This window comes from Culex quinquefasciatus, chromosome 2 (genome assembly GCF_015732765.1).
Source record: "Culex quinquefasciatus strain JHB chromosome 2, VPISU_Cqui_1.0_pri_paternal, whole genome shotgun sequence".
Lineage (NCBI taxonomy): Eukaryota > Metazoa > Arthropoda > Insecta > Diptera > Culicidae > Culex > Culex quinquefasciatus.
Genome location: NC_051862.1, coordinates 87,563,969 through 87,584,610, shown reverse-complemented (window position 1 = coordinate 87,584,610; position 20,642 = coordinate 87,563,969). Strand labels below are relative to the sequence as shown.

General features: G+C 34.2%; 2 protein-coding genes across 2 annotated transcripts in view; one reads left to right on the top strand and one right to left on the bottom strand.

The window, feature by feature from the left end:
* The window catches only part of LOC6043657, a 40,080-nt gene that overhangs the window by 12,676 nt on the left and 6,762 nt on the right, over positions 1-20,642 (bottom strand). The window contains 6 exon segments of the mRNA XM_038250473.1: positions 6,513-6,672; positions 7,596-7,696; positions 17,936-18,129; positions 18,189-18,405; positions 18,470-18,850; positions 18,853-18,865. Of these exon segments, the coding sequence (XP_038106401.1) occupies positions 6,513-6,672; positions 7,596-7,696; positions 17,936-18,129; positions 18,189-18,405; positions 18,470-18,850; positions 18,853-18,865 (1,066 nt within the window).
* LOC119768033 (V-type proton ATPase 16 kDa proteolipid subunit) lies at positions 7-8,895 on the top strand. The gene is made up of 2 exons (XM_038258325.1): positions 7-150; positions 6,483-8,895. The coding sequence occupies exons 1-2, from the start codon at positions 11-13 to the stop codon at positions 6,685-6,687; spliced, it is 345 nt and encodes a 114-aa protein (XP_038114253.1). The 5' UTR covers positions 7-10; the 3' UTR covers positions 6,688-8,895.

Here is a 20,642-nt window from a genome sequence, read left to right as displayed (position 1 = left end):
TATTGCCGCCATGTCGGTGATGAGACCCGAGCTGATCATGAAGTCCATCATCCCCGTCGTCATGGCGGGTATCATTGCCATCTACGGTCTGGTCGTCGCTGTCCTGATTGCCGGTGCGCTGGAGGAGCCGGAGAAGTACACACTGTACAAGTGAGTATCGTCTATAGTAGGACTGCATTTCCCAAACACCGACTTCGTGAACGAGATTGCTGAAAACCCGCTGCCTGAACTCCTGACTGACACAGATATGACTATGACCTCAAAATCTCGAAACCCCATTTGCCGAAAGTATGGCAGTGTAATACGGTATATGAACCAGGAGATTGAGGAGAAGATCGCTCTTCTTGAGTCCTTTGTAATGCAGTGTACACAAGACGATTCATCAATAGCTAATTCTGTCAAAGATTTGATGTTAATGTCGGTGGAATTGTTCCAGTAATGGATTGTAAAGGATTGTAATGTACAGAGTTTAGATAACAATTGAATGCACTTTTCAAAATGGAAATCGTTTAATCAACAACTCTAAAAACCTCCAGAATTTAACCTGTTTGTGGCTAGTTAAACATGACTTTGGCCTGCATACAATGACTATTAGGACGAAACGCAGCGACAAGATGCGTGATCCACCGAAATGCCTAAAGTTTTCATTGCTTCTGAAGAACGCTTGGAACGGTTCAGCTACTAAATAGTTCTTTACATTACTGAACATCCAATAGTTACGAAATACAGTTAGAACAAGCCTTCAGTACATACATGTTACATCCGTAGTTGAGAAAGGCATAGTTTGGTGCCACTGCACTGCAGCTATTAGGTTTTACGCCGTGACGTAATTTGACAGCTCTTGTGCACTGTTTACCATGTCATGGTCTTTTTCGTTTTTAAGATTTGAAAGCAAAAATGACGAGGCCGTCACAAAATAAACAACAATAAGTTGATTAGGTTTTACAGCGTGACGTCACGAGAGCACACACATTTTACAGAGACACACGTGCAAAAATGTAAACAATGCAGCCAAGCTGTCAAATTTCTAACCTCAAAACCGAGTCGGCGTAAAACCTAAGTGTTTTGGTTGGCTTTGAGCTGGATCAAATAAGAAACACTAACTCTATAAACATTTCTATATTTAAAGCTTTTAAATTTCCTCGCTTCTTTACTTGATGGAGGCACGTGATTTTTCCCAGTTTACGATAATTATTAATTTAAATTGTATTAATATTGGTTATTTGAAAAAGATATCATCTGACTTACTGAAAAAAGCTTTGACTATAATTTCAACTAGTCTAACTAGTCGCGAGCATTAAGATACAAGGTAGGCAAAAGCCCCTTTTGGTCAGGTTATAGCTTGGATCCAGTTATTGTATTTTTATTTCTATAAACTTACTTGTTCTTCATTTAAATAAATTTAACCTTATTTTTTATTTTCTTACTGGCATTTGTCGGCCAAAACTTTTAATCTAACGTAGAACAACAAGAGTAGAGACAAAATTGAAAATCGTGACAACCGTTTTTTCGAAACTTTAGTCGCATGGCTGATAGATCCCGACATAGCGCTGACTGTAATACACTCTAATTGTAACATTTAGTTGAACTAACCAACACATATTTGACACACGACAATTTCTTTTCGTGTTTCGTCATCTATTGGAAGTCCCCCGCAGACTACTTAATCGTATTACTATAGGCTCTTTGCTCGGGATTTAAATTTATTTTTCGAATATTATTCACTCGGGTAGGCCACATAATGGTTATGCTTTCTAAAAAGGTTTAATTTAACTGCGCTTAAATAATAATAGATTCGTTGGAAATTGTTATGCTAAATAACCGGGGTGACATTGGTAGTCACCGTGTTTCTTACAAAAACAAATTATGTCCTTTTTGTGTAAATTGAATTGATTACATCAATAAGGTTACTATCGATTTTTCATTTTAAAAATACAATTAAATGTACGTTTAACTAACTTAATCATTTTTTAATGAACTATTCATAAACTTGAGGTTAGCTACCTAAAAAACAAGTTAGATCAAAATTAAATAGAATTTGTTTTTTTTTTATAAAAATTAATTTTGTTGTTTCATAACTTTCCAAATTTCTAATTAACCCTCTACAACCCAACCCCGCCTTTCGACGGGCTTCAATTTAAAAAAAATCGCCAAAAATTAATTTTCAACCAATTTTTGATCTTAAGTAAGCATTGAAATACTCTTAAAATTTTAGAAAATTCATGGGTTGGAAGTTTTATTTGTTTTATGTGACTTTGCTAATTTTTTTAAAAATCTTATTTTTAAGGAACAACTTTGGCAGTGTTTTTACATTTTACATTTCCTATATTTTAAGTAAAAAGTATTCAGTAATTTTTCTAGTGTCCCAGACTTATTTTTTTACAATTCAAATGATAATGGTGTCATTTTATAGTATAAAATGTGAAAACAAGCAAAACATTTAAAAAGTGACTGTATAAACATGAAAAATTAGATAGGCAAAATGTAATGATAGTAGGTGGTAGAATAGGCCAAATACTACCAAAATCAAACATAAATTAAACAAGATAAATGCCAATTGAAATACTAACAATGAAACAAGAAAAACATAAAACAAGAGAAGTAAAGTTTTCCGTAGAACAAAAGTTGTTCAAAATGACCTCCTGAACATGGGAAAAATAAAAAAAAATCGAAAAAAAAATGTGAGCTGTAGAGGGTTAACTTGTTCTACTAAAAAAGCCTATAAAAATGAAGATGTTTTTGAATTCAGTTTCAATAACTCCAAACATTTGTGACATAGAAACTAATTTTAAATATGGTTAGTAAATTTGGCAAAAAAATTCGGTAGTCAGTGCGTTTTCCGATCCGAACATAAATTTTTATTTAAATATTCAACTAACTTTTGAAATTGTTCAAAATATGTTGAAAACTATTTCTTGATGTACTTTGAACACTTCGTTACCATGTTCAATATGCAGGGTTGTTACGGACGGCGCGGATCGCGCGGATGGCGCTGATGGCGCGTATCGCGCGGATCTGGCGCGGATTTGCTGGCTAATTTTGTTCAGGCGCGGATTTCGCGCGGATAGCAATTTTGATAAATAAAATAATTGAGAACGATAGAATTTCTTTCAAGTTAGAGAGGAAAATATTATTAGCAATTAAATAAATTCAATTTTATTGCAGGCCAAGGGTGCATGATACTGATGATACTCGTCGGTTGACACACCTAGGCGAGGAACATCCCGGAAGGAGCCCAACTACATCCGTAGTGCTGTTTGGACAAAACAGCATGGCTCTGGTTCCTTGCAAGTGTCCTATTTTCTTACCTCCACGTTGGCTTGGTTTAGTCATCATGATGACAAGGTGTAACCTAGCTGGTGGCCTGTGGAAACGACTCGAAAACCTTTGACCAGCGAGGGTCAGAGTAGAGACGGCTAAAAGAAAGGGGCGCGACAATGTGGGAAAGGAAGTAATTTGTGATTGTAGACGGTATTGTTTTGATTCGCAGTATGTTGAGTCAACTGCTGTGGATGTACCTGAGCATCGCAGAACGGGGTTTCTCTTCTTTCCATTTCAGCTAACAGCTATTTTCGGTTTATTTTTGTTTCACTGATTTTCTAAAACGGCTTCTGTTTACTATCCTCTATTTGATTTCGATTTTACTTATTTGATTCTCTTATTTCTCAACGCTTTTCCACTCTATTTTACCAATTGATGCTGCTGTAACAAACTGTCTGCTTTCCCTTAATTTGGCAGCGATGTCAATTTTGTTTATCATGTGCCTTTTCACCCTGAATACAATCTAAGCTTGTTTGTTACCTCTATTTATTAACTATTGTTAATTTCTTTATCTACTTCATAAATTACTATCTTTCTTTTACTTTTGATTCTTTACATAGTACATTTCCTTCACTGTCCATTGTTTTGAAACTTCACCTTTTTCTTAAGCAAGTGAGGTTCGAGCCCTTACTCAATTTATGGAATGATTAAAGGATTAACACAAATATTACTATTGTACTTTTGAAAAACTTTTTTAAAATGCTTAGGACCAAAATATTGTAACAAAACACCGCGACAGAAGAAATTGCAACATATTAACACGACTCAACAATAGGGAAGATTTCAGGAGAAAACAATACACAGTAAATAACAATTAGTTTTTAATTCAATCTAAAAATATAACAGTTTTTGCTTAAATGAAAGTTGTTAGGCACACTTTAAACGGTTAGGCGCTTATACTTACATCAAACCCTACGTAATGTACCACCCCGGCCGAGTTAAAATGCGTAACCGGAAAGAAGGTGTGCATGCCTGGCACGAACACTCAAAGCGTGTTCTAGCGTGCTGCTCGTACTGACTCAGAGCAAGGGTGAGATGTAGGTGTAAGGGCAGTGCGTGTTCGTCGGGAACCTAGTGCATAAGATCGGTCAAGGCCCGTTCTTACACTGAAAATTGCGAATTGCGAATTAAATAAATTCAATTTTATTCGTTGAGCGCAAAAACATCAATTTCTAAGAAGCTGTTAATGAAGAAAAATTTCTTCTGAAAATTATTGATTGTTTTTTTTCTTAATACGAAACTTCGAAATAATCTTCATTTATTTCTAATCTTCTTTATTTTTAAAAATGTATTGAGATTTCTTATATAATTTTTGCATTTGCTTAGCTGGTTTAAATATTTTTCTATTATTATTCACATGATACATTTCATTTTGTATCTTCTGAATCATATTTTAAACTTTTTCCAAAGATATAAAGATTAGGATGTACATAAATGATTCTTAGGGTATGTTCCAGATTAGATTAAACCCATAGATTTATTTTTTAGCTCGGTACAGGCTTCCAAAGGTTCCAAGGCATTTTTTAATATAGCAAAAAATAAAAATGGAGAGATCATGTTAGACTTTTTTTAATTTTTTAAGTTTTTTCAATCTAAAATATAAATTTTTAAATTTGTGGTATATTGAAAAATTAAATGATTCTGTTGCCACTCTGCTTAAGGTAATTTCGAATTGTAATTTCAAAAATTAAAAAATAAGAAGTCTAAAATACAACAATTTGAAATTTTCTGAATTTAGGGGAACTAAACCCTTTTTCAGCCTATTTCTATTATCGGCCTATCAGCACTTTGAACATGAATTACAGCTTTCATAAAGTGTTTTTGACTGTTCCAAAGTAATAAATAGCTCAAATAGAAGTAAGCAAGCAACTCTCCATTGTTGAAAAATATGCAAATGTTGATTTAACAGCGGAAAACGGCAAAAGTGATTAGAATTGGTCGAACAGCTTAGAGTGATTAAAATGGATTAAATCCCTACGTATTCAAATATACAAAAATATAATTCATAATTTGAAATTGCCAAAACTTACAGACAACAAAACGCAAAAAGAAATACGAATTAGCACATTGAAAAATTACTAAAAAAATTAACATTAAAAAATATTTTTTTTTAATGTTTTAATTCTTAATTTTTTAAGAAACTTCAAGAAAGTTTCACTATTAAATTATGAAATTATGAAATAATTAAACTGTTTAATTATTTAATTATTAATTTTTTAAATTATAAAATTAAAAAATATTAAAATTATCAAATTATAAAATTATTAAATAATAAAATTATAAAATTATAAAATTATTAAATTATTAAATTCTTAAATACCACAATATTTGCCATTTTCTTAGTTCGGATCATTTTCGAAGTCATATTTTAGTTTGGAAAAATTTAGAGAAGAAAAAAATAGAAATTTCGTGTTTCGATTCTCCGGAGTAAAATTTTTGCGAGAATTTTCGAGTACAAAATCAATAGATTTAAAAAAAATCGATTTTATATTTGATGGTTTTAAGTTTTTAAATTTTTGAATTTAATTTTTTTCTGAATTTGTTTTCAAAGCAACGGTATTTAATATGTTACAACAACTGCTAGTAATCTTTCAGAAATGGCGAAAAAGGTTCCACTTGGTGCAGGTGGGTATGTATCCACAACTGATCAACGGTTCTAATCCAAATGCTTTCTGAGTTATTCTTTTCGTTTAAAAAAATGAGTCATTATGTTACTTTCTTCTATGTTTCGCGAATTTCTTTTTTATATGGCGCGAATTTCGCGGGGATTGGGTTTTGGGTCGGCGCGGATCTGGCGCGGATTTTTTTTTAACTTTTCCGTAACAACCCTGAATATGGTTCCATACCATTCAATTTGTATTCAATTCGTATTTTCAAACAAATCTTCGGCCTTTTCAAATCGTGATTCGATTTTCCGTGACATTTTTTCAAGGAATCAAGTATGGACTAAGTTGCTTTTCAAACGTAATTATATTGAAAGATAAGACTAAATACGGCTCTAGTTCCGGATTTTCCGATGTAGAAAATCACAGAAGAAGTTAGGCATCCCTATCAACCAGAATGATATTAAGTTATGATCGGGTGGACATCCTGTGACAAAATAGTGAGACCCATAGAAACACGGTTCTAAGAGTTTTCTCTTCTTTCTTCTCCTTCCCCAGGGGCTTCATCCATCTAGGCGCTGGTCTTGCTGTCGGCTTCTCGGGTCTGGCCGCCGGTTTCGCCATCGGCATCGTCGGTGACGCCGGTGTCCGTGGTACCGCCCAGCAGCCCAGACTGTTTGTCGGTATGATTCTGATTCTCATTTTCGCCGAAGTCTTGGGTCTGTACGGTCTGATCGTCGCCATCTACCTGTACACGAAATAAGCTGGAACTGTGATGTGCGGTTCGAGTCGTCATCCATCACCACCACCACCACAAACAACTCCAACTCATCAAACTCCATCAAGTAAAAACAACAACCAACAAACTGCGCGCTGTGGCCGAGCACAGCAAGATCCGAGTTCGGCCTGTAACATCCTTCGCGGCAGCAGTGACAATATTTACCAAAAAAAAACACACACACACAAACACAAACTTTATTACTACAAATTTTTCGTTTAGAAAAGGGCAAGAACTAAAGTCGCCAATAATGTGCTTACGCAATGTTGTGGTATCCTCGTCGTTTACCAGCTTCTTAACATCCAGAAATTGATGGAGATGCCACCGCCACCTGCTTCCGGAACCTAGAACAAAAAAAAAACAATTGAGAGACTATGTATTTATGTAAAATATTGTATTTAATTGTAACCCACAAACAAAACAAACACACTTAATTTATGTAATTGTTTTGTTTGCCTCTGCGCGCCGCCCCCTTGAAAGACAAAAGCCGGCCGGAAGTCGGAGGAAGGCGGCCCGGGTCCGGTTCCGAACAAATCGAAATTGAGTGCTAAATAATTGCTATTTGTACAAAACAAAACAAAAACGATAGAACAAGGAAACAACCCCCGCTCCGTTGCTGCTTATCGCCCATATTGGACGAAGTGAGGGAGTGTGGCGGAACGCGGAACCTGTGCCAGAACCGCAACTTCCGGTTTGGGTTTGCGCGCGCGTATCTCGGTCAATTTCGGTTTAGATTGTTTTCTTCTGCAATAATTATGGTTTTCTTCACACGAACAACATCAGTAAAACAGAGAGAACGTTTTGAGATAAAAAAAAAAGTTACTCGAACGAAAAGCAAGTCACAAAGGTTGAGTCTGTGATAAAAGCTTCCATCACAAACAAAGACAAATCACAGGTTTAGCGAGACGGAAACGGTTCCCGGCAAACTCAACCGAAACTCCACCACTCTTACAGAACATCGGCGGGAACGCGTTTCGCGAGTGCTCAAAACTTGCTGAAACAAAGGTTCAGAGAGAGTATTAGACGGTTTTGTTTTCGGTCCCGGAAGGAGGTGCATTATTGGAAGAAACGAAAAAGTAAAACAAAGTTAGAACATTTCATTATTTCGCGTTCGTTACATTTGAAATCGTTCATAATATCATCGGGAAAGGCAGAGTATATTAAAGAAATCACACAAAATCCAACTTGTTCTATACCTTCAATGTAAATGTTCGTAAATATCCTTTATTTCTTACGTGTAGATTGAGTTAGGAACAAAAGAAACAGCTGCATATTATAAAACAAATGTGATTGTTTAAAACAACTACTAAAAGAGAGTGTACTATAAACTGACTAGTTAAAAAAATGGACCCGAAAGACCATCAAATTTAAAAGAGAGAGAAAAAGAGCGACCATCAACTCTGAAACAAACAAAAAATCCTTTGCGAAAGAGAACAATAACATCGTTCCTCTTTCGCACGCGGTGCTATTGCTTTGCAATGCAAACTAAAGACAACAAAAAATGTGACACACACACCGATACAAAACGACACACACACACGATCGCAGCAACCCGCGACGAATGCTAGCACAACTTGGCCACACCCCTCCTTTCGGAGCACCCCTCCTGGCGGCTACGCCACCCCCTGGACCCGCTTCCGATGCGCGTACGTTTTGATGCTGAAACCGGCGCGGAGGACGGGTTCCACCTGGGGTGGCAGACGTCCGCTTCGGTTTGTGTTCCGGAAGGTCACGCGCGCACCAGCCGTTGTATAAAGTAACATCTCTTTTTTGGTCGGTGTGGCGTGAGCGGTGGTCAAGTGGTCCAGAAGCATTCGGAGTGAGTTGCCTGCGGCAGCGTTCTCTCTGCGCGGAAGTGAAATCGTAATTGTTATCCCCGAGCCATCAGCAGGGAAAACACATCAAACGGAACGGCTTGCAACATCAGCATTGGCCGCCGGATACATGCGTTTGCCAACGAACATCTTGAGAAATACCAATATATCCAACCAAAAACAAAAATAAAAGAACACCCTGTTTTGTTGTGAGGAAGCTTTAATAAGATCCTAGAGAAAAGTTAAAACAAACAAATTATCGATAAGTTGAACAAAAATACATACACAACACACAAAAAAAGTGGAAAACTGAAAATCTACCGAAATGACATTTGAACAACATCTGAGAAGAAATTCAATAAATTTAACTGAAAACAAATCAAGTTTTTTTTATTAAATTGCAAAAGAAACTGCGAAAAATCCCGTCGAAGCGACCCATGATCTGATCTCAAGTGATGACAACCATATTGAATTCAAATTCGGAAACCAACCAATTTGTTTAACAAAACCTAGGATGGATAACATCACCGGAACAAATCAAACCAAACTGGATGGCCAGAAAATCGTACTATCTACAGTTCAGTTTTTTCTTCGAAGGCGAATTAGTATCCTATGGTTTCACAAAGGATGATCCTGCCGTTGAGAACAAAGGTCGGTATAAGCCTTTCAGACTAGAACGGGAAACTAATTCGCGGCACCTGAAGAAAATGTTGTTTTTTTAGCCAGGCAAAGTATACAGACAAGAACGACCTCCCAGGATTTCTTGGCAAATAACGCCTGAAAAAGTACAAATTTCTTGAAAAATGCAGGCCAGGGTGACCACTCAAAGCCCATTTTCAAAAACCCGACTTTTCCCGACTTTTCCAGAATGCTCAAATAATAGGCATTTCTTATCTACAGAATAATTTCAAACATAAAACTTTCTATAAAAAAAGTCAACACTAATCATCGAGAAAAAATCTAAATGAATTAAAAAAAACCAACTATAGACAATGTTGTAAATACAGAAACTGAACAACAAATAAAAAAATACTTCAAAAATGAAAATTCATTATCATGGTTCAGAGTATCAGAGTAGAAACACAAACAATTAGTCTTTTGAATATAATCGGAAGATCAACAATACTTATAACTTCCATGTTATTTTTAAATTGGCAAACGTATACTTTATGATATTTCGTTTCAACTAGAAATGACAAATATTTAAAGATAGCTGAACTTAAACGTGGTGATTATTGCATTCGATCGTAATATTTCGATCGTAATTTCTCGACTCAAGATCGAGATTTCTCGATCGTAATATTACGATCGTAATTTGTCAATGGTAAGTCGTAGTTTGTCGATGGTAAGTCGTAATTTGTAGATAGTAGATTGAGATCATTCGATCGTAATTTCTCGATCTACCATCGACAAATTACGACCGACGATCGAGAAAATCTCGATATGGGTTCGGAGCTCGTTTTGAAAACTTTTTTATTTAATTCATGATTTTCAAAAAAAAACAAAAAAAATTAAAAATTTCAAAAATTTTAAAAATTTCAAAAATTTCAAACATTTTAAACATTTCAAAAATTTCAAACATTTCAAACATTTCAAAAATTTCAAAAAATTCAAAAATTTCAAAAATTTCAAAAATTCAAAAAAAAATTCAAAAATTCAAAAAATTTTAATTTTTTTTTTAAATTTCAAAAATTTCAAAAATTATAAAAATTTCAAAAATTTCAAAAAATTTAAAAATTCAAGAAATTTCAAAAATTTCAAAAATTTCAAAAAAATCAAAAATTAAAAAAAAAATAAAAAATTAAAAAATTTTAAAAAATTTTAAATTTTTTTTTAATTTCAAAAATTTAAAAAATTTCAAAAAATTCAAAAATTTGACAAATTTCAAGAATTTCAAAACTTTCAACAATTTAAAATTTTCAAAAATTTAAAAAAAAATTTGATTTTTTGTTTAATTTTTAAACATTTTGAAATTTTTAAATTTTTAAATGTTTTGAATTTTTAAAAATTTTAAACTTTTAAAATTTTTGATATTCTTAAAGTTTTTAAAATTTTTAAACTTTCAAAAATTTAAAATTATAAAAAATTGGAATTTTTGAAATTTCTAAATAAGATTTTTCTCAATTTTTCTTATTTTTCATATTAAAAATTAAACTTAGATTTTTTAAAAATATTTTGCTTAAAATAAAAAAATATTCAAAAACGGTATTACAAATTACGATCGTAATTTCTCGATCCACGATCGAGAAAAATCAGGGGGCAGAAAAAATATTTTTACAATAAACTTCAAATTTCAATGAAAATTCTAGTGCAACCAACTGAAATCAAATTAAAATACATTCTCCTGCGTTTAAAATCATTTTTAGCATGTTTGGGTTTATTAAAAATCTTAAGATTTTTGAAAATTTTCGATGCAAAAACTTTTTTCGATACAATTTTTGTTTTAGTCAGATCTTAGATTTTTGAAATCTAATGATTGCAAAACAACTGAACTAATGTAAAATGCATTTTAAAACACTTTTTTCAATTAAATGTGAAGACTATGGCTTGTTATTAAATTTTTTATATTTTTTTATTTTTTGCCCCCTCCCCTTGACCTCGGCCAGGGTCGAGGGACAAAAACTTTTTTAAATATTTGCATCGGCCTAAACTCAAAATTTCTAGGAATATTTTTTGCAATTTCATTAGTTTATTCATGGTTTCAAAACGTAAAAAAGTTTTTCAATTTTGGATTTTATTCGATATTTAAGTTTTCCAAAAACTGAAAATCAAGCATCATCTATAGCAGGTAATTTTTCCATACTCTCAAAAAAAGTTCAAGGGCAATATTTGGAAAAAAAACTCAAACTGGATGGCCAGAAAATCGTTCTATCTAAAGTTCAGTTTTCTCTTCGAAGGCGAATTAGTATCCTATGTTTTCACAAAGGATGATCCTGCCGTTGAGAACAAAGGTCGGTATAAGCCTTTCAGACTAGAACGGGAAACTAATTCGCGGCACCTGAAGAAAATGTTGTTTTTTTTTTAGCCAGGCAAAGTATACAGACAAGAACGACCTCCCAGGATTTCTTGGCAAATAACGCCTGAAAAAGTACAAATTTCTTGAAAAATGCAGGCCAGGGTGACCACTCAAAGCCCATTTTCAAAAACCCGACTTTTCCCGACTTTTCCAGAATGCTCAAATAATAGGCATTTCTTATCTATAGAATAATTTCAAACATAAAACTTTCTATAAGAAAAGTCAATACTAATCATCGAGAAAAAATCTAAATGAATTTAAAAAAAAACAACTATAGACAATTTTGTAAATACGAAACTGAACAACAAATAAAAAATACTTCAAAAATGGAAATTCATTATCATGGTTCAGAGTATCAGAGTAGAAGCACAAACAATTAGTCTTTTGAATATAATCGGAAGATCAACAATACTTATAACTTCCATGTTATTTTTAAATTGGCAAACGTATACTTTATGATATTTCGTTTCAACTAGAAATGACAAATATTTAAAGATAGCTGAACTTAAAATTTCGTTCCTTTTTTTAAATTTCATCATCATTTAAACATAATTGTTATTCTTTCAAAGGATTTAGAAAAACCAGGAAATTCATAAAAAATTGTTTGCCAAGTTCCGTTTTTAATGTTGTAATTTTTGATATTGATTTTTTAATCAATGTTAATTTATCTAGTGGCCAGTATTTAACTCTTTTTTTATTTTTTCAATGAAAATTTAGTTTGATATGATTTGTGTTTTCCAACTTATATCAAGCAAAATGTTTGAAGAGGCAAATTTTTAACAATTTTGCAATAAACTCAAAATTTCTTGGAATATTTTTGCAATTTCATTAGTTTATGCATGGTTTCAAAACGTAAAAAAGTTTTTCAATTTTGGATTTTATTCGATATTTAAGTTTTCCGAAAACTGAAAATCAAGCATCATCTATAGCAGGTAATTTTTCCATACTCTCAAAAAAAGTTCAAGGGCAATATTTGGAAAAAAATATTAAAGTTACTTAATGAATTTAGTTAAACAGTTAAAAATATTTACAAAAAAAATGCCAAGCTCAGGTTGTAATAACTCTAAGCTGGCCATTAGGATCTATTTTTATATTATTTTTTCGTTAACTTTACCCCTTGTTTGATAAACAATAATTAATAGAGATCATTGGATTCAAAAAAAAAAATGAAAATCTTTGTCAAAGGCATCCAATATTCATTAAGATTTTGAATGTCTTAAACAGCTTTTCCTTACTCAAATATATTGAAATAGTGGAAAGAACCTTAAATTTAAAGTAAATTACCAAAGCAGAATTCAATGTATTCAATTGAAAAATTGTAGAAAAAAAAAACAAAATTATTCAATAGTTGCAAAATAATGTTCAAACAAGTATGCAATTCCCGACTTTTCCCTACTTTTTGACAAAAAATCATAAATTCCCGACTTTTTGCGGATTATGACGAATTCCCGACTTATTCCCGACTTTCCCGATTTCCCGACTTGAGTAGCCACCCTGTCAGGCTCATTTAAGATAGGTGATTCCGAGCAGAGCGTTTTCATTGTCGACATTGGATGCAGGTGAATGAAAGTACAGAAACCGTGTCTCGAAAGCTACAAATACATACACCACAAGGAATTAGACGAAACCGCAGGAACGGGAAAAGCACAAAACCAGATGATGCAAAATTCGAGGTTAATAACCAAATTGTAGAAAACATGACTTTGTGCATTATCGAAGGATCCCATCTCAAGCCTGTTTGAAAACAGTTATACTGAACTGTGTCATACCAAGAAATGATGTCAACCGAGATGTCAACTCAATCGATACATCTAACTCACGTCCGTAATCGTGAAATGCATGTTTCGCTGTACTCATTTACCACTACGGTCATTGCTTATTTTGAAGCCGATTTCCGTTATTAAATCAACATTTTTAGGTACATCAATAATGGAGAGTTGTTTGCTCACTTTTATTTGAGCTATTTATTACTTTGGAACAGTAAAAAAAACCTTATGAAAGCTGTAATTTATGATCAAAGTGCTGATAGGCCGATAATACAAATACGCTGAGAAATGGTATATTTCCCCTATGCATCATCATAAATTCGAAATTTGACCGTAATTATCTATAAAATTAACAAAAGTGACGCTGTACTCAAACTATTTAAACAATTCAACGTTAGGAAAATTATTAAAAATGATCGAATATCTAACCAGCCCATGCCCTAACGGCGACATAACTTAAAGTAGGTACTAGTAATGCATTAAATTTTATATCAGAAAGGCGCTGCCCTAACACGGACGTGAACCTCAAGGTGCCTCAAGTACCTTCATCAGGGGTAAGATTGGGTCATACCAAATTCAGCCTTTTTGTATGACCCAGATCCAATGGCACAGTACCTGAAATATTTAAAATTGGGAAACCCAAATTTAAATGCTACATACAACTATTTCTTTGAGCTCTTCATGTGATTTTGGACTGGCATTGCTCACAGATTTATTTGTTTTCTTCAAAACATGGTAAGACTTATTGGCAGCAGAGCAACTGGTTTGCTTCATAACAATTTTTCCAGTCATGTTGTCTGGTGATGCATGGTGCATAGACCTTATACCGGGAATAGGAGCAGATCGCTCAAGGCCAAAGGAATTCTTCAAGCATAGTTTTCTGTGTTTTACAGTTAGCGGTTGAAATGTACGCTATATTCAAATAAGAGTTTGACTCGGCCCACGTGAACAGATCTTTGGCAGGCTGGCATTTCTTAAAATTTCAAGGACTACTATGCTCTAACGCAATATATTGTAGAAAATTGATGGATTAGTAAATCATTTGCTAAGCGATACCAGGCCTTTTCAAATTGATGAATTGATATCTCAAGAATTATACAATTTACCCTGAAGTTTTAATTGAACTCAATCTAAAAACGATTCTTGAACCACCTCAGCTACCCTGAGATGATAGGTATACGTGAAGGTGGGTATACGAAGTCGAATTGAGAAGTTCATTTTTCGAGTGATTTTATATAGCCTTTCCTCATTGAGGTGAAGAAGGCAAACACACGATATCTTTTTTTTATCGAATTCAACAACATTCTAACCAATTTACAACTGCTGAACGATCGAAATAAGTTGAATTCTGAAGTAAGATTTATGAATGCAGGAAAAACACGCGATATGGAAGAATAAGCATTTTGTTAGTTTTAATCATAGACTTATTAGTAGTTAGTCTATGGACTTAATTATTTGGCTGATTCCTTGGCTTCTCAGCAATTTGAAATAGGATTTAAACCAAAAAAAGAGTTATTTGACCAAACTTTTGAGGCATATACAGAGCTACACGGTACTCAAAACATCCTAAAATTTTAACAATTTGACCTAAAACATGTTCGCGCGTCCGCAATAGCAGGTAGGATGTTGCTCTGCTACAAACCAACATGCGCACTATCTATGACATTTTTGAGGTTTTTCTAAACTCTAGCCTTTAATGTTCAATATCTCGTGCACTAAAAGAAAACATTGGCCAAATTTGGAATACCTATGTTAAATTTTCTCAGGAGCAAGATGGTGAGGTCAAAACTGCACTTAAATATACGCTTGATATGAAATTTAGGAACATGTGTTCACACAAGGAAAAATTAGTAATTTAAAAACGGACTGTGTCAATCTACGTTCTACTTCGAAGTTGCGTCAAAATGAGTCCTTGAACAACTATCTACGAAAAAAAAACAGCAACAACAAAGGAGAGGGTTGAATCGAAATTCTTGCTTGTATTGTCCCATGTCATTTTTGGACGATATTGACTTTTTATCATTTTTATGTTTAGTTTGATGTGTACTTTAAGAAAAACACATAAAATCTGGTACTTTGTTCGTAAACTCATTGAAAACAACACCAAGTCTGTTCGTCCCATCGTTGAACTTCTACGCATATTTGTCCTACCAAGTATTTTCTATCACGAAATCATTTCTTTTACGTCGTATTGTACCTTGTTTACCTGTTGTATAGCAAGAGGATTACAAATATGGGTGATAAAATTTTAACCGGGGTGATTAGGGACATATAGGACGGATAGGGACCCACGGGACAGTTATGCGTAGAAACACAGAAATCGATCAAAAAATTTCAATCGCGTTTTTCTCAGTTGCCCTTTTTTGAGCATGGGACAATTATGCGTAGAACGGCAGTATAGCTCCACCAAATTTAAGAGCGAGTCCACGAGCAAAGCATACCCATCTCGCATCGACCTCACCAATCTGCCTGAAATTTTCAGGGGTTGTTTGTACATATAAAACTAGCATCTGGCCAAAATATGAGCACTCTAGGTCAACGGGAAGTGGGGCAAATCGGGACACAAAGTTTGATGGCTCAAAAATAAAAAAATCTTAAAAAGGCTATAACTTAGGAAAAATTCAATTTAATTCCCAAATTCAAAATGCATCTGAAATCGGGAACAATGTTTGAAGGTTCAAAAACGTCAAAAATCTTATAAAGGATATAAATTAGGCAAAATTCAATTTATTTTCAAAATTCAAAATGTATCTGAAAGGGCTTAAAAAATGCAACAAAATGCGGGGTAAAGCATCCCAATTGGTTAAATCTAAAGGGAGTTATTGGCATTTTTGTGAAAAAATAGCATAATTTTCAAACTCAAATAAAAAGTGTTCCATCCAGATATCAACTCAGTTCGACCTGCAGCTTGTAGGGGACATCTGGGACTACCATCTGTGACTGAGAACGCTTTGGGTAAGGCAGTTTAACATATTAAATAGACACTTTTACTTTTAGTGAATTTTTTGGTTGTAAATTTTTGTTCGGGGGACCCCCTAGATCCCATTTTCTGGTGATAATTTTATCATATTCGTTTTCCTGAGACAATTTCACAATAGAAACATGCTTAAAAATGTTTATTTTGATCTATTTTAACCCTTTAAAAAATAAAAGTTAAAAAAAATCTTCGATTCACAATTATTGAAAATCAAGCTCGTTTCCAAGGATACTAGATGACACCAGAAAAAAGACAGCTTCTTATTTTTATATAACTTTCATTTTTTAAAGGGTTAAAATAGATCAAAATAAACATTTTAAGCATGTTTCTATAGTGAAATTGTCTCAGGACCACGAATATGATAAAATTAACACCAGAAAATGGGATCTAGGGGGTCCTCCGAACAAAAATTTACAACCAAAAAATTCACTAAAAGTAAAAGTGTCTATTTAATATGTTAAACTGCCTTACCCAAAGCGTTCTCAGTCACAGATGGTAGTCCCAGATGTCCCCTACAAGCTGCAGGTCGAATCGAGTTGATATCTGTATGGAACACTTTTTTATTTGAGTTTGAAAATTATGCTATTTTTTCACAAAAATGCCAATAACTCCCTTTAGATTTAACCAATTAAGATGCTTTACCCGCATTTTGTTGCATTTTAAGCCCTTTCAGATACATTTTGAATTTTGAAAATAAATTGAATTTTGCCTAATTTATATCCTTTATAAGATTTTTGACGTTTTTGAACCTTCAAACATTGTGTCCCGATTTGCCCCACTTCCCGTTGACCTAGAGTGCTCATATTTTGGCCAGATGCTAGTTTTATATATACAAACAACCCCTGAAAATTTCAGGCAGATTGGTGAGGTCCAAACGACGTCCCATAGAAAGGGGTATGCCCTGTTCGTGGACTCGCTCTTAAGGATTAACTGAAAATGTTGATTTAAAAGTGTACGATTGAGGTGGAATGACCCAAACATATCACAAAAAAAAAATAAAACAAGCAACTAAAATTTGAGAAAAAAACTGAACTTGTTTTTTCAGAAATCTAATTTTAACAACGTTGACTCAAAATCAAAAATATCTTTTTGCAATTCCGTCGTGAAACTACTTAATTTTCCAGTCATTCTTGAACGACGAAATAGCCTACTTTTCTGTACCAAAAATAACAGAATCGAATAGCAACACTTTTCAAAATAAATGCTGAAAAGTTCTACTTTTCAGCACTGAAATGGGTGCTGAAAAGTTGAACTTTTAGCTCTTGTTCCGAAAAGTAACACTTTTCAATTTTTTTTTGATTCAAACGATTTATTGACAAAATATATGAAAATTTTACTTAAAATTTCACACAATGGGTGTTTTCGGAATAGCAAAAAATGTTGTATGGAACTCGGTGCAAAACTTGATCCTCTTTTTGCAACTTGCTTTATAAACTACAATTATTCAACTTCACTCGTCGTCATTATTTTTAAAGAGTAACCAGATAGGCAGCATTCTTTAAAAACGGGCTTGTTTTATAGGTTGTCATCGTTAAGCAAAATGATTTCTTAAATTAATTAAAATTACATATATTCTGCATAACCTTCACATACAATGTGAAAACATTTTAAACCGTAATTTATTGAAAATTCTGTACAAAACTCTGTTGTACCTAGCATCAATCCGAATCTTCCTCCATTTCCTCGTCATCATCATCCTCAACCTTCGTCCCATTCCGATCCATCAACATCAACTCACTATCGCTGACATCGCTATCCCCGTCAACTCCATTCTTCTCTTTCCGTGCATCTACAGCTTCCTTCCTTCGACACATGTTTTTCAACACTTGAATAGTGTACTTGTTAAAGTCACATCTGAAAAAATATCAAATTCTTAATTAAATTTACAGCAAACTAAAGAAATTCGAGCTTACATCTTGTTCAACGACTCGTACTTCCGGTTCAGCGTCTGGTGCAGCAGCACTAGCGTTTGCTGCGTCAGCACGTTTTCCTGCTGGCCAAGCCGCGCCAACAGCAGGTTCACCCACTTCAGGTAGAACTCGATGTGCGCACTCGTGCCGACGATCTTGGACACAAACTGCAGCGTCCGGTGGGCAAACTCATCCGGCATCGATTGGACGATCAGTTCAACTGAGGAAAACATGTTTGAAAGTTAATATTTTAAAACCTATATTATGTAGTTCAAACTCCTCACCATCCCTGTACGGCACGCCCTCGACGACCTCCTGGATCAGGCTGGTTTCGTTCAGCTTCAGCGCCATGATGAGCGCCGCGGAAAAGTCCCGCTTGCGGAGCAGCTCGCGGGTCGCCTTCGGAGTGATCTCCACCGACAGCTGGTACGGATCGAACACGATGCCCTTGTTGAGCGAGTACATCAGCAGACCCTCGGTGGTGGCGGCGGCCCACGACTGGCCCGTGGGGGAAAAGCGCACCGCAAACACGTTGATCTCGGGCTTTTGGTTGCGGGCGGAGAGGTCACCGCGGCGAACGCCGGGTAGCGCAATGGCCACGTTGCCACCCTCGAGCTGTTCGCGCTCCTCGACGAGGGCCATGTTGCCGAACTCGGTGAGGTTTTGCGGTTGATGTACTCCTGTGGAGGAGTAAAATGAACGGTTTAAAAATCTTGAGATTTTAAATTTTTGTAAGATTATTTTTTACTTTTATATGGTTTGATTTTTGATCATCTTCATTAGAAATATATGACCAAATTTGCAGTATTTGTGATGTGAAACAATTTTTGGATATTGTTAGGGTGATACTAGATGGGCCCAAACAGACTATTTGATGTTCTAAAGTCAAAATCGGCAAAAAAACATAGAACAATGAGTTTCGGGGAGGGAAGAGAGGAGCGGAGGAATTTTCAAATTTGAACGCGTTGGACGATGACGAGCTTGAGATTCTTGAGAGAGAATTAAAAGAAACAATTTATTTTTTTTAAACAAAAAATCTTAATTTTGGAAATTTCTTAAACTCTGTAATTAAAAATCTTCAATCTTTAAACTCTTAATTCAGACATTTTGAAATTCATTAAATTTTTAAATTTCAAATTCTTAATTTCTTATATTTTAAAATTTCTACATGCTTGAATGCCATCATTTTTGCCGCCATCTCAGATTACAGAAAACCCGACATTTTTTCATATATTAAGCGATATACACTAGACTGGCTCATCGTTATATGGAAAAATTAAAAAAATGACCAATTCAAACCAGAAAAAGTTTTTTTATGCCTTTTGGGCTTCAAAACAACCCCCTACAATTTGGGAGCGATTGGTTGCGTCCACACTTTGCGCATTGCATTTTAATTTTGTATGGGAATTTGTATGGAAAAACCTTCTTTTCTACATTTAGATTTTTATCATTTTTATATTTTCCACTAAATTTTTCAAACCAACATAATAGCGTTGACATTGAGAAAATTCTCTAAAACTTTCCCGAAGAGAGTATTGGGCTATCTTGCTTCTGTCAAAAGATACAGCGTGCTCAAAACTGGTCTAAAACGTGATTTCCGAGCAAAAAACACGTTTTAGACCAGTTTTGAGGACGCTGTATCTTTTGACAGAAGCAAGATAGTACAATACTTTCTTAAGGGAAAGTTTCAGAGAATTTTCTCAATTTTAACGCTATTGTGTTGGTCTGAAAAATTTAGTGGAAAATAAAAATGATAAAAATCTAATTGTAAAAAAGAAGAGTAACTCATACATACAAATTCCCATATAAAATTAAAATGCAATGCGTAAAGTGTGGACGCAACCAATCGCTCCCAAATTTTGGGGAGTTGTTTAGGGGCCTAAAAGCAACAGAAAAAAAAACATGTCCTGAGAAATCGACCATCTTGAGCCATCCTAATATACACTCTTGGTAAGGAACCTGTCAAGGAAAATTTCAAATTTTCTTGGATGGTGCGTATTTGGCCTTAGGTCAGAAACCCTGATTTTGAGAGAGAAAAAATGTGATTCGGTTGAAAAAGAAATTTTCTTCTTCTTCCCTCTCCCCTGGCTACGGGCCTGGCTCCGGACAATCGAGTGCCAACTGACCTAATTTTTGGAAATCTTCTGATTTATGATTTTTTATTAACATATATTTTTAATTTTCGATTTATTATCTGTTATTAAAATTCATTGTTACATTGTTTTTCAGCAAAGAGCATTTCTAGAGTTTTTTTTGAATAGGTCCTATAAACATATGAAAGACAACAGCTTATAAGACCTTTTCAAAAAAACTCTAGATTTAAAGCATGGGTTGTCAAAGTATAAATTCAAATGGTTATGTTGAAAAATTAGTAGAGATTTTTTTCATTAAGCTACTGGCCTTTTGTTGCCATAGTAGATGATTTCCCGTGTTTTTTATTAGGTCCTATATAGAAAT

Bases quoted from the DNA above. Each gene is read 5' to 3' on its own strand.
- LOC119768033 (XM_038258325.1), top strand. From the start codon at position 11: ATGTCGGTGATGAGACCCGAGCTGATCATGAAGTCCATCATCCCCGTC. The intron at 151-6,482 runs GTGAGTATCGTC...CTCCTTCCCCAG, and splicing joins GAGAAGTACACACTGTACAA to GGGCTTCATCCATCTAGGCG.